At 41.0% G+C, this 14,456-nt stretch overlaps 1 protein-coding gene across 1 annotated transcript in view; it reads right to left on the bottom strand.

Annotated features, from left to right (window-relative positions):
* CLASP1 (cytoplasmic linker associated protein 1) overlaps positions 1 to 14,456 on the bottom strand; it is a 372,718-nt gene that overhangs the window by 65,914 nt on the left and 292,348 nt on the right. The window contains exons 25-27 of the mRNA XM_064287366.1: positions 12,712 to 12,956; positions 7,241 to 7,304; positions 4,346 to 4,509 (exon numbers count right to left, since the gene is read on the bottom strand). Coding sequence (XP_064143436.1) covers positions 4,346 to 4,509; positions 7,241 to 7,304; positions 12,712 to 12,956 — 473 coding nt within the window. The remainder of the gene's footprint in view (positions 1 to 4,345; positions 4,510 to 7,240; positions 7,305 to 12,711; positions 12,957 to 14,456) is intronic.

The raw sequence follows: 14,456 nt of genomic DNA, 5'->3' as shown, positions 1-14,456 counted from the left end.
ATCTCTGATTCAATCAAGTAACCCCCAGAGGTTCTTGGCTAGTGAAAGTCAGTGTTCTCTCTCTTAAAGTGCTGTAATTACTGGTTGTTATGGATTAAATTGAGCCCCTCATCCCCAAAGAAAAATATATGTATTTGAATCCTACTCCTCTATCTATGGATATAATTCTGTTTGGGAATAGGGTTTTCTTTGTTATGTTAATTAGACCATCCCTGGGTAGGGTGGGTTCTAAATCTAATCACTTCAGAGTTACAAAAAGGACAGATCAGACACAGAAATATGCACACAGAGATATGCACGACCCAGACACCATGTGTGGTTCATCTACGAGCCAAGAAATCAAGAAATGCTTGGCACTATCTATGAGGAAGTCCACAATTTGGACTTCTAGCCTCCAGAACTGTGAGAAAACAAATTTCTGTTCTTTAAAGCCACTCACTTGTGCTATTTATGTTACAGGAGCTCTAGCTAACTAAGACACTAGTATCAGCTTAAAATCTCATCATGGAGCCTATGTGGATAATGAGGATATAACTTCCATACTAAGAGAAAAGGTAGTATAATAAAAACATCTATTACAACGGAAGCTAAGTGATGACATTGATCTCTTTGATCTCTCACAGACTCTTCTCAATCTACACAATAAAAAGTATAGTAAACTTTATCTTTATACAGGTTTGAATCTATGAAATGAAGCAACCAGTACCTATGTCACAGACTGATTTGAAGATTAAATAATTTAAAAGAAAAATATAAAGTGTAGGCACATACTAGGTACCTAGGCACATACTAGGTATCATTATATTGACTAAAAAATAGTAAACCTGACCAAATACCATCCTGTTTGTACCCAGCAAGCTCTAAGAACCATGCCTGGAAGCAAAGTATATGTTACTCACTACTCACAGTTAAGTCAGTCCTTGGTTTCTCTACTGGTACGGTTAGGATTTAAGTGATTCATACTGACCACAGAGCTCTGGTGGTGCAGTGGTTAAGAGCTCTCCTGTGTACCAAAAGGTCTCCAGTTTGAATCCACAAGCTGCTCCTTGGAAACCCTAGAGGGCAGTTTTTTTCTGTCTTAAAGGGTTCCTATGAGTCGGAATTGACTTGACAGCACTGGGTTTGGTTTTTTTTTTTGGTTACAGGGTCACTATGAGTTGGAATTGGCTCGATGGCAACGAGACAAGGTCAACAAACCACACACAAAACGCCTTCCTTTCTTCTGCAAAGGGTAGATGATGAATACATGTAACTTAACTGGTGTGTTTAACCTAGAAATGTGCCTTGTTGTTAGGTACAAGGCAAAGTACAAGAAACCAAAGGTGATTGACAATTAGGTCTATAACCCAAGGGACAACTCTCAGTTGTCACTGAAGCCTCCCCCTCCCCTTTAATAACCACTGACTGATTCTAGATAAGCTTAAGGATCTGTACATCTCAGGTACTGAGAAAAAGAAAGGAATAATGAAAATGCCTTAGAAAGTCAGATCAAATCTACTGGAATTAAGATTCTTAAAAGAAAGAGGTATGCAGGGAACTAATAGGATACAACTGATTTCCTTAATCACCAAAGTTTAGGAATACAGTCTTAATATTCCCACCACCTTTAAAAATCTGGAATGCATCTTAACACTCACAAATTCACCTAAATTTGACCTGTAGGACAAATCTGGTTCACAGGTTTTATTTGGCCTCTAGAGTGTGATAAAATTCTCAAATGTGTTGCACAAATCCACATTTCTGAGCTTTCCTGAACAGCCTGGCATCAGTGGGCCCCCATTCCAACATGGCCACAGCTCTGCAACCTACTACCTAACCTCCCCCGACCTGCTTCTCTCATTTATATCAGCTGTATCTGCCCAGCCCCTGTGGTCAAGCCCAGGCTAGACCTCTGTAAACCCACTGGTATCTGCTGTAGAACAACACACCCTAATTTCACTTAGCTTTATCATTCAAAGGAGTGACGGAGTTTGAAAGCCTTATCATTAATGGAGTATATTGCTTTAAATTCACTGAAAATCAGAAGGAAATCTATTCTGGGTAATAGAATTCTGTAACACTGCAAGTCATAAAGATGCACAGGGTATATGCTTTGAAGCCAAATTCTGGCTCTGGCTTACTATGTGCTTAGGCAAACGACCACCTTTCTATGCCTCAGTGTCCTCATCTGTAAAATATGGAAAACAAAGGAACCCACCTGCAGAACTGTAAAGACTAATTTAGTGCTTGTAAAATGCTTAGTGTCTGGTACGTAAAATTACTCCGTAAACAGAAGCTGCTACTACCAACACTATCATTCAGGTACACATGAATTAAAGGAAACATTAAATCTCTAACAATGACCCTGGATTTTTCTTGGCTTCTAAAAGAAGGTTGCATGACTGAGTGGAAGGAACTCTGGGTGGAAACCAAATGTCTGGGTTCTAGCCTATACTTTGCCATTCGTGGACACTGAGAAAATCAGTGAATGTCCGAGTCTCAGCTTGCTCATCTGTAAACTGGCAGAGATGAGCCATACGTTAAGGTTTCTTCCAGTTAGGATATCTGAAGTCTCGTCTAATTCCAGTGGTGTGAAACTGGGGAAAAAAGGTCTCTTAAAATCTGTCTGTAAGATTTACCCCCGAAGGTATCATTCTTACCTTTTAAGAGAAAACTAGTTAGATTAAAAGGCATGTAAACCACAATAGTGGCTATCACATCATACGTTATGGCAAGCTGTCCTATTAAATCATAATCATATTATGGGCCAGAACTATGTCCTAAACACTGCACCTTATGTCTTACTGCTGACATGGTTTTTTGTGTATGGTCAGTCCCTACTGTTGTGAACTGAATAAATGAACAAAAAATAAATAAACGAATGACTCTAGGTTTCTCAGAATTATTTGCAGGGCAATAACTAAAACAATCAGGGCCTAAAAATGGGCTCATGGTTCTAGCTGCCTGAGCTTCAGTGGTATTCCCTCTACCCCACCACCAAGATCTTCCACCGTAATCCCTGAAACCATGAATATGATGATACCGTGCCCACAAAGATGTGAGTTACCTGGCAAACGTGTGACTTTGTAGATGTAATACTTGGCTACTAACCTAAAGGTTGGCGGTTCAAACCCACCCAGCAGCACCGCAGAAGAAAGCCATGGTGATCCACTTCCACGAAGATCACAGCCAAGGAAACCCTATGAAGCAGTTCTACTCTGGGGTCACCATGAGTCAAAACTACTAGAAGGCAAAAGATGTTTTTAATCCTGGGCTACCTCGGTGAACACAATCCAGTCAATGAGCCCTCTTAGAGCAGAGTTTCCTCTAGCTAGTGGAGGAGGAAATCAGGGAGATTCAAAGAGTCAGATGGAGTGCAGGTGGCCTCTAGGACCAGAAGGCAGCCCCCAGCTGACAGCCTACATGGAAATGGGGACCTTAGACCTATAACCACAAGTAAGTAGATTCTGCCAACAACCTGAATGAGCCTGGAAGCAAGTTTTCCCCCAGCGCCTCCCCAGCCGGCCAACACTTTGATGTTAGCCTTGGGAAACCCTGAGCATAAAAGCCAGTAGAGCCCACCCAGACTTGTGACCTGCAGACCTTTGAGCTAATAAACAGGTGTCAGTTTAAGCTATTAAATTTGTGGTAATTTTTTTTCTTACACAGCAATACATACTGGCATTTCTCCAGTTTGTAGTAATTGAGTCTTAGAAAAGTCATTGCCCCTACAGTTTTCAAAGTGACGTGGAGTCATTTACTTTTTCCTGTAAAATCCTGCTGATGTGACACATTCCCCTCCCTCTTCAACAAAATCACAACCAAGGCTTTACTGGGAAGTAACCTGAGACAACTTCTAGTACCTGTATGCTGACAACCTAAAATTGCACAAACAATAGGTGGCGGGCGTCAGAATAATGACAGTACAGTCGGCATTTCATACGTCTCTGAGCCTTTCTCACAGCAGCCAGAAGAGCCCCAACTGCTGTGAGTGTAATTAATGCCTGAGCCAATCCACTGTCCATTCAGACACTGTTCCCAGACCACTGGGAACCTTGCATCATACACAGACACGTTACAACATATTCCTAATGGAACCTTTAAGAAGCTGAAGTATTACAAATACTCTGAGGTCTTCAGAAAGATGTCAAATATTCACAAAAATAACGCCAACTCAAGGAAGATGTGGGTATTTGACCTCACAGATGGGTGGGACATGTTAACAAACATGTCAACAAGAGAGCAGGGGCCCTGAGTAAGATAGTAGACGTGAGAGTGGGTGACACGGGCTACAGGTACGGAAAGAGAATGGCAAGATGCCACCTGAGAGTCCCGTCGCATTAACACGGTCTCCTTGACTACCCACCTTGTTATATCCAGTGCCTTCTGAACCTTTGCTTGCACGGATCCAAGTAAATCTGCACCCATCTTCTTAAGTAATTGTGTGAGAAGGACAAAGAGCCAGTCTTGCAAGTCGTCCTTATGGATTATTATAAAATCCACCAGAGTCTCCAGAAACATACTGAAAACCTAGAAAAGGGACACAAATGACAGTCATACAGTTCATATGTTTAATTCACGATTTCCACTGAAGTCTATAAAAGATTAAAATGCCCACACTGGCTTTGCCCAGACTCTTGTAACTCTCACAGCACTGTTAATGACTGTTCACATGGAGAAGGTGTACGTATTACATAAAACAGATAAAGAAAAAAGGATCGGAACTTACTCTCTGTTGTGAATTCCACCGCAAAGCAGGCCATGCAACAAAACAAATTCAATGTTAGTCCACAGTGAATTAATACCATTTTCATGCAGTTTCTTAAAGGGCCTGAAAAATCTATAAACCGGTAAAATACTACCCACTCCCTCAATATGTTGTTGTTGTTGTATGCTGTCAGCTGACTGTGACTCACAGCGGCCCAAGGTGACAGAGCAGAACTGCCCCATAGGGCTTCACAGGCTGTATTCTCTTAAGGAAGCAGGCTGTCCCATCTTTTCTCTGTTGGAGGGGCTAGTGGGTTCAAGCCGCAACCTTTCAGTTAGCAGTGGGGCACTTAACCATTGCGTCACCGGGGTTCCTTTCCCTCATAATAGGCCTTTAAAATTCAGTACAGAGAAGAACAAACTTTGCTGAAAAGTATAGAGTTTATTCCTGGAGGCCTGCCTTTATTTTTCTTTCTTCCTTAAGAAAATCTTTTAAATGTCATAATTCTATACCATTTCTTTTTTTTTTCATTAGCTAGCATTCAACAAATACTATTATAAGATGAGCCCAAAAAACTATTCACTATTGTGTATATAGGTTTTCATTTTAGGCAGCTATTTTTCATATATGCCAATTTCTGATACTGATAAAGTAACGGAAGATGATTGTTTGAATAAAAGTGTTGACAGTTCACATTAGTCCATGCTGCTGTGTAAACATGGCGCTCTCTAAGGTGAAATAGTCCACAGCGGCATATCCCTGAACCACCGTCAGAGCCACGCAGCACCGTGCTGACTACCGTCTCAACGAGACTGCCTCTCCCGGCACAGTCCACCAGTCACATACCCACTCAGCTCTGGCACAGCCGCTATTTAGCACCAGGGATCTCTCATGAGACAACGCAGAAGAGAAAGTAAATGAGCCCCAGCTGTGGGACTGCTGGGTTTGCTCAGAGGCAGCTAGCAATTATTAACTAAACTGAGACCTCCAAACTCACTGTACAAGAGCCTTCTGATGGAAACAAATTTCCTTCTTTATCCTCACATTGTGGTTCTGAATCAGCAATCTAGAGGTGACAGGTAACGAAAATTTCATCAATGTCCAAAACTATCTAATAGCCCTTATGTTGCAAATCTTATTATGCTTATACTATGATTCTTACTATTTTTAAGACTAACTTAGAGAAAAGCCTTGATGATCATATCTTGGGATACCTATGTGGTCTTTAAACTCAACCTTTCTTGGATTTTATTACTACTGTTAATGTTAACCTTGCTGTGAGGATCAGTTAACAGATTTTAACACATGCTTGGAGACCACTATTGAGTGAGAGAACTGTTGAGGGGGATGTGTGTGGGGGAGCCGGAGGATCGCTGTATTCATTTTCCTAAGCTCCCACAAGCATCTCGAAAGCAAGGGCCGTATCTTGTTTTCTGTATGTCTAACCCAGAGCAGGGACCCAGTAAACGGGGAATGTCTGGATGGATGAATGGATGTTTGACACTTCAAGGACAATTCCTAGGAGGAAAGGAGGACAAGGAAGGCAGGGAGATCACAGTAGCCTGCTAGACTCTCTAGTTATCACCCGTTTCTTTCTCCCAGCATATCTGGAAGTTATCTTTTTTACTAGGAAAACTACAGTATAAGACAGTTAATCCCAGCATGAACTCGAAGTTTTTTTTTTTTTGCCAGGAAAACTATAAGAGAGTTAATCCTGCACGTCAAGCACCTGAGATTTGCTTATGATGATTTAAAGTTCTACTGGTTTCTATACTTTAGTTTCTGCCCTATATCCACCCTTTAACTTTCCTTATATCCTCATACCCCTGTTTTCTTTCTCTAAAAGCATCTAACAGCCTCTAAGGGCTTCCTCCCAAATGACGGTAGACACTGGAAATCTAGACTCCAAGCAACCTTTTGTAAAGGGCTCCTCTCCAGCATCACCCCTAAGAAAGGCCTTGTCCCACACCCAGAGGTATGTTCTCCTCAGCAGGGATCCCCTTACTAAAACGCAGTCCTCAGGAGGTATGGGCACCAGCTGCATGACTCCCTCTTTTAGATCTAACAAGTTCTTGGGGACAGTAAAGTTCTATTCGGATAAATTAACTTTCTTCTTCAATAAATCCACTAAATAAATGCTTCCATTTTTCTTTCCTGTCCTATGCAGACAAAAGAAATTATATACTTATTTTCTTCATGACTGCAACTTAAAATATACTCTATTAAAATACAGTCTTATTTACTAGTACCTAGCACACTATTTGGCTAATAAAAGGTACTCAAAAATATTTGCTCAATGAATTCAAGACTACATCTGATTCTTTCCACTGTAATTCCTACTTGAAGCCCAGTTTAACTTGAAGTTTTATGGATGCTTGGATTTTTCAAGAATTGCATTTTTAAAAGATGGAACATGCAGTAATGCTGAAACTGGTGTTAAATTTATAAGGTCTGAACTGTGCCATGGGGCATTAACTCTCACTCTTGAGTAGTATATTCCACAGCTCACGTACACATGCAGACAGGAATGTCAGATATCATTCCCAGGCTCACCTTGCTATGAGGGTCCGCAAACATCCGGGTGAAGATCTCACACAACCTTTTCAGTTCTACTCGACTAGAGGAAACAGAATGGAAATAAATGAATCTATACGTAATAGACCAACACTGTAATTTGTTACAGCTCTGCTCTATAAAATCCTTTAGTTTTAGTCAACAACACAAGCTTTACATAACTTATATTTATATATAACTAAGTTTTTTCACATATGAATTATCTTACTTAATTCGTGATGAAATTAAACAAGAACATGAAACCCTGGTAGTTTTGCTCTCGCTTGAAGATGAGGGAACTGGGACTCAGAGAATGATTTACCCCAGCACACACATCCGGAAGTGAGGGGCAAAGCCATGAGCCAAGTCACATTCATTTCATTCCATGTCTCTTTTCCACCTTCCACAGTTGAAAGGCAATGAAATGAACTAGAAAAAAAGCATGTGTTTCAGGGTTAGACAGGCCTGGATTCTAATCTCAGTTCTGTTACAGACAAACTACTCTGATGATCTTTAAACCTCAGTTTCCTCACTGGTCAAACAGGATAAAAGCTCCGTCACATGGCTGCTGCGAGGGCTGAAGAAGCCAGCACATCTCACTTACAAAGTGAACACTTATTTCAACTTAGTGGCCTTCGCCTTTCCTTAACGATGTTATCTCAGCCCCGCTTTTACTTCGGGCTTGATGTAAGTGTCATCTCCTCCTCAAATTACCCCTGAGTAATGCCCCCTCATGCAGACAAGGCAGTTGGTTCAATGATCCTTCGATAACGGTAACAGTGCGATCTAGATTAGGCCGACGGTAATCAAATTTCTAGAGATTACTCAATGTATAGTTGGTAAGCACTAAGAATCGAGAAAGTGGGAACAGCAGGAGTAAACAGATTCTTAAAAAACAACTACACGGGATAAACTGAATGCTTCAAAGGTCAGCGGAGCAAGGGCGGGGGTTTGGGGACCATGGTTTAAGGGAACTTCTAAGTCAATTGGCAAAATAATTCTATTATGAAAACATTCTGCATCCCACTTTGAAGTGTGGCGTCTGGGGTCTTAAATGCTAACAAGCTGCCATCTAAGATGCATCAATTGGTCTCAACCCACCTGGATCAAAGGAGAATGAAGAACACCAAGGTCACAAGATAACTATGAGCCCAAAAGACAGAAAGGGCCACATGAACCAGAGACTTACATCATCCTGAGACCAGAAGAACTAGATGGTGCCCGGCTACAACCGATGATGGCCCTGACAGGGAGCACAACAGAGAACCCCTGAGGGAGCAGGAGATTAGTGGGATGCAGACCCCAAATTCTCACAAAAAGACCATACTTAATGGTCTGACTGAGACTAGAGGAATCCCAGCGGTCATGGTCCCCAAACCTTCTGTTGGCACAGGACAGGAACCATTCCCGAAGACAACTCATCAGACATGGAATGGACCGGACAATGGGTTGGAGAGAGATGCTGATGAAGAGTGAGCTATTTGTATCAGGTGGACACTTGAGACTGTGTTGGCATCTCCTGTCTGGAGCGGGGATGGGAGGATAGAGAGAGTTGGAAGCTGGCAAAATTGTCACGAAAGGAGAGACTGGAAGGGCTGACTCATTAGAGGGAGAGCAAGTGGGAGTACGGAGTAAGGTGTATGTATATAAACTTACATGTGACAGTTTGACTTGATTTGTAAACGTTCACTTGAAGCTCAATAAAAGTTAACAAAAAAAAAAAAACTACAACATTTCGTTTTTTAGACAGATCTCTAGACTGTCACAGATTATCTACAGGCAAATGTCAAAACCTCTCATGACATCTTCATGAACAGAATGGAACAATGAGGGGCAAGAATAACTACAGTAGGATGTAGTCAGAATAGGGTCCCTGCATTGTGCAGTTTGCAGCTGGGCTATTAACTAAAATGTCGGCGGTTTGAACCACTGAGCGGCACCACAGAAGAAAAGTCTGGCCATCTGCTTCTGTAAAGTTCACAGTTGAGAAAACCCTATGGAGCTCAGTCCTACTCTTTAACACAGCAGTGGGTGTCTGACTGACTGAAAAGCCACACTCTGACCGTCCTGACCCATTAGTCAAGCTCACTTACGTTTACAGTATCTATGGAAGGTTTCCATCTATGACAGCTTATCCAGTCTACAGATAATTTTTTTTAATCTTAAAAAAAAAAAAAAATACAAAGGATATAATATACTGTTCTTCATGTATTCTATATTGCCTACTTTTTTATATTTTAAAATCTCTAATTGAGATTCATCTTATAATCAATGACACTTTAGTATTATAATGGTTTAAGGAGCATGGCAAGTCAATCAATGGTGCCTTAGATTTGATAAATTGTGGTCTAAACACATTTTCAATGTATAATACGTGCTCCTAGAGATAATATTGTTATTATTTTTGAGTACTTAATTTTATTATCTCTTCACTATGTACATTTCTAAGCTATATATATACGTATTTATATTTAAAAATTCTGTACATTACTTTTTTCATTTAACAATATCTTAAAAATAATCCCACAGTTTTAAATAGAATCCCACAGCAGTAAAATTTTTTTCATTGTGATTAAGAGCAGAATTGTAGTGTGAGAATTCCTGTCTTCACCACTTAACTGTTTAACCTTGGGTAAATTATTTAAACTGTGTGCCTCAGTTTCCTCATCCGTAAAACCAAGGTAATAATGTCACCAACTGTGAAGGATTGTTCTGAGGACCAGGTAACTAAATATTGACGAAATACTTTAAAAAAATGCTTAACTGTCATTTTACTATTACATATTGAGGTTATTTCCAAATGTTCACATTTACAAAAATGCTCTAATAAACATCTTTATACATAAAGACAAACATGAACAGTAATGATTTTTAATAATGAGCTGGTACACTTTTGGAATTGCACAATGTAACCATCTTCAAAGGCTAGTCTGTAAGGCTAAGATGGCACAAGTGACTCAATTTTATGCATTTCAAAATTTCAAGTCACAAAACCAGTTGTTTCAATGGACACAAATGCAGAGGAACTAGAGTTTGAGGCTCAATCTAAGTTATTGTTTGTAAAAGAATGTCAACAGTCAAGCTGTTTTTCTAGTTTTAGTTTCCAGTCATAATTATTGTTATGATTAACAGCTGACTTGGCCACTGTTATGGATGGAATTGTGCTCCCCCCCCAATACATGTTGTAAACCCTAATCTCTACGCTTGTGGATAAAATACCATTTGGGAATGGATCATCTCTTATGTTAATGAGGTAGGATCACTGAAGGGTGCGTCTTAAATTAATCTCATTTGAGGTACAAAGGAGATGAAACAAGCCAAAGAAGCAGATATGGGGGAAGACTGACTCCAAGCCACATGGAGATATCTAAGGAACCAGGAAAGAGAAGCTGGAGGAGACAAGGATGCGTGTCCTGAAATGGTCACCAAGGATGTGATTCTACAATCTTTTGTTAAAAAGATTAAGCCTGTGACTGATGATCTCTAACCATCTACCTCGGCAGAAAACCCCTCAGCTTAGACTGAAAGGGGCTGAGAAAAAACAAAAGGAAAGAATGCTGTCTGCTTCTTGGAATTCTACAGGCAGGAAACATGCCAAAGGAGCTGCATATGAAAAGGACCTTTCCTGGAGCGGCTCAGAGATCAGCAGAACTGTTGGAAGAAACATGGAAAGCAAGGCCTTCTTTGTTTCAAAGGGTGGGGCCACAGCCTCCAAGGTTTCAAAGAGTAGGATCTCTGCCAACTTGGTTCCACATTGTGGGGCTGCTGTTAGGGTGTGCCACGGGAATGGAGTCACAGCCCAAAGCTGAGGCGGGTAGGGCTGCCATACCCAAAGGGTGGAAGAACGGGGCCACCTAAAGCTGAGGGAGCCAAGATAGCCTGGAAGGCAGAGCTGAAGCTCAGGGCCAAGGGGCCTCCATTCAGAATCCAGAGGGTGTGGCCAATGCTCAGGGTTTGGAAGGTGGGGCCACTGTCCAGATGGTCTCAGAGAACAGAGGATAATTTTCAAGCCTTGACAGCTAATGTAATTTGTTCTGCTGGGTACTGGACTCGCTTGGTGACCTCTCTCCCTTCTTTCCTTCCAATTTCTCTCACTTGTAATGGAAATGCCTACCGTGTGTCTGTTTCACCACTGTATTTTGGAAACAGACAACTTGTATTCTAGATTTCACAGGTTTACACATGAAGAGGAATTTCACCCTGGGATGAAATATGCCTAAAAGTCCCACTTATATTTGAATTAGGTGATTCAGAAGATGAGATTATTGGATTTGGAGCTTATTTAAGACTTTTGAGATGGTGTGATGAAGTGAATCTGTTTTGCATGTGGCAGGGATATGAATTTTGGGGGCCAAAGGGTGGAATGTTATGGACTGAACTGTGTCCTTCCAAAACACGCTGTAAATCCTAACCCCTATGCTGTGGTTGTAACCCCATTTGGAAGTGTGTTGCCTTTGTTTTGTTAATGAGGATTAGTATAAGGTGTACTTGAGTCTCTCTCTTTTGAGATATAAAAGAGATTAAACAAGCAAGCAGAGCAGAAACAGGGGAAGAGAGATGCCAAGCCACATGGAGACTGCCCAAGAACAGAAGCACAGAAGACAAGGACCTTCCTCCAGAGCCAACAGAGGAAGCCTTCCCCCCAAGCTGGTGCCCTGAATTCGGACTTCTAGCCCCCTAAACTGGAGGAAAATAAATTTCCATTTGTTAAAGCCATCCACTAGTGGTATTTCTGTTATAACAGCACTAGATAAGACAACCACCTAACAGAAACTGTGCTTCCTAATTAATTGATTGGTGTTAGAAAACTGTGTGCACGGAGAAAAAAACATGCTGTCCTCACCAGCACCCAAATGATGCCTGTGAATCTGCACAGGATACACAGGCCTCAAGCCTACATTCCACTAGGCTACTAACAACTTGCTACTAACAATTCCTGCTGACTCTGTAAAGGTCATCCTAACAGCAAAACCAATGGGTTTGTTTTCTTCTGTCACTAATGAAGATTTTACACTGAGACTACAATCATTTTCTCCAGGACTCTCAAGTGTAATGAACAGTACCAACCTGTAGAGTTTAACATTTTTTTTTACCCGAATTGCAAACTGTACCAAGATTTCTCAAATAACAATACCTACTGGACAATGGGGAACTAAAGGGAACCAAATATTTCATAAAACCTAATAAATTATAAACTATTTGGAATGAAAAACTAATTTGTGCTGAAAACTTTCATCTAAAGCACAACAAAATAATCAATATATATATACATATACACATATAAATGATCTGCCAGGTATTTCAAAGCCTGTGGGAGGTAAGAACTGTCTTAGTCATTTCAGCACTGTCCGTGTCTGCACCAGCACCTGTAACTTTGTAAGGACTCCATAAACAACAAGGATTCAGAGTAAGCGCCTGATGAGTCTAACATGGGATGCAAGCGTGGCTCACAAGCATTACCCCACCCTGACCTCAGTGTTCTTTGGCTCTTCAGTAAGTTCTGCAGGCCGAGAAGCCCTTCTTTCCTTTCTGACCAGTTTGAACTTGCACAGTGGTTGAGCACTTCAGCCACATCCTCGGTCTGCCGCAGGTAGTGGGGAATACCACCGTTTCTGGAGCCGTACGAGCGCTCAGAGCAGACGCTCGAAGCATCACTGTTGGCATCGTCATCAGAATACATTCCATAGGGTTCGTATCTCCTCCTCACAGGCTTCTTCTGCCAGATCCAACGGTGGATGGAGGTGAGAGAGAGAGAGATGGAAAGGTGACAACAGATTTACAAAAGTCACACCAAAAAAAACCCAACAACAACAACGTAAGTTCAAATGTAAAAAGATTCAGACACACAGGAATGCACGTACACTTTTCCTGTGCTTACAGGTCAGGGAAATGAAAACAGAAAAGCAGTCTTCCAGTAGGTGGAAGAAGTAGTAAGCATAGCAAGTAATCTTTAAAAGAGTACAGCCTCTAGTGTGGATGGACCTTACAGTAAGACCAAAAAAAGCCCACTGCTGTCAAGTTGATTCCGACTCATAGCCACCCTATAGGACAGAGCAGAACTTCCCCACAGGGTTTCCAAAGAGTCGCTCACTCAAACTGCCAGCCCTTTGGTCAGCAGCTGAGCTCTTAACACCACTGCACCACCAGACCTCCTACTGATTAGGAGGCTTATAACACACGTCTGTCTTACTCTACAGGCTTATTATGTGTTATAAGCTTCGTCATCTTTTTGCTTCAGATTCCCCATCTTTAAGACAGCAATAATTAAACCTCTCTCACAGTCTTGTTGTAAGGATTAAATAGAAGAATATATTAAATAACCCAGCTCAGCACCTGACACATTGCAGGTACGTGTACCCACCAACCCCCAATAAAAAGCAATATATTTTGAGCATGGTTTATGGGTAAACTTGTTTGAATACTCATGCTTCTTTAAGAAAGTCTGAAATTTAAATGTCAGTGGCAGAAATATCCTATGTGAAAGAATTCTTAAATCATCTGAGCCACTTTTATTAAGAAGAAAAAGTTTTTCAGCACAAACAGGCTTCTTTTAGACTACATTGCCTGCTTCATTCATTTCTCTTACCCTGGATATAAAACCGTAAGTTAAACCCAGAAGTGATATAGTAGCAGCTATGTAAGACTGGGAAACCCTGGTGGCATAGTGGTTAAGTGCTATGGCTGCTAACCAAGGTGTTGGCTGTTCGAATCCGCCAGGCTCTCCTTAGAAACTCTATGGGGCAGTTCTACTCTGTCCTATAGGGTCGCTATGAGTCAGAATCGACTTGATGGCACTGGGTTTGGTTTTTTGGTTTGGATGTAAGGCTGATAAAATATAATTTCTCTAAAATCATAACAAACAGTTTCTGGCTCACACTGCACGGATGTAATCCTCTGACTATATGGCTTACATATGCATCCCGCCTGGCTCAGAACAGTTCGGCCTTATTATGCCTATCGTTCCAGGGTCATTATTAACAGCACCCCTTTCACTCCCTGAAGTATCCTGTTTGGATGAGATGCTCATCCTACTTATACATAAGCTGAATTCTTAAACTAAGAAAACTGTCAAATAAATTCATTCATAAAATATTAATATATAAAAATAGGTACAAATAGGATTAACAAATAAAAGGAAACACTAACAGGAGGAAAAGTGGAGCTTGACATTCAAAATAAATACTAAAACATTTATGAAATGTGACTGATTCCATCA

This window comes from Loxodonta africana, chromosome 6 (assembly GCF_030014295.1).
Source record: "Loxodonta africana isolate mLoxAfr1 chromosome 6, mLoxAfr1.hap2, whole genome shotgun sequence".
In the NCBI taxonomy this organism is placed as follows: Eukaryota; Metazoa; Chordata; class Mammalia; order Proboscidea; family Elephantidae; genus Loxodonta; species Loxodonta africana.
The sequence above is the reverse complement of the archived record's forward strand: the minus strand, read 5'-3'. Positions and strand labels throughout refer to the sequence as shown.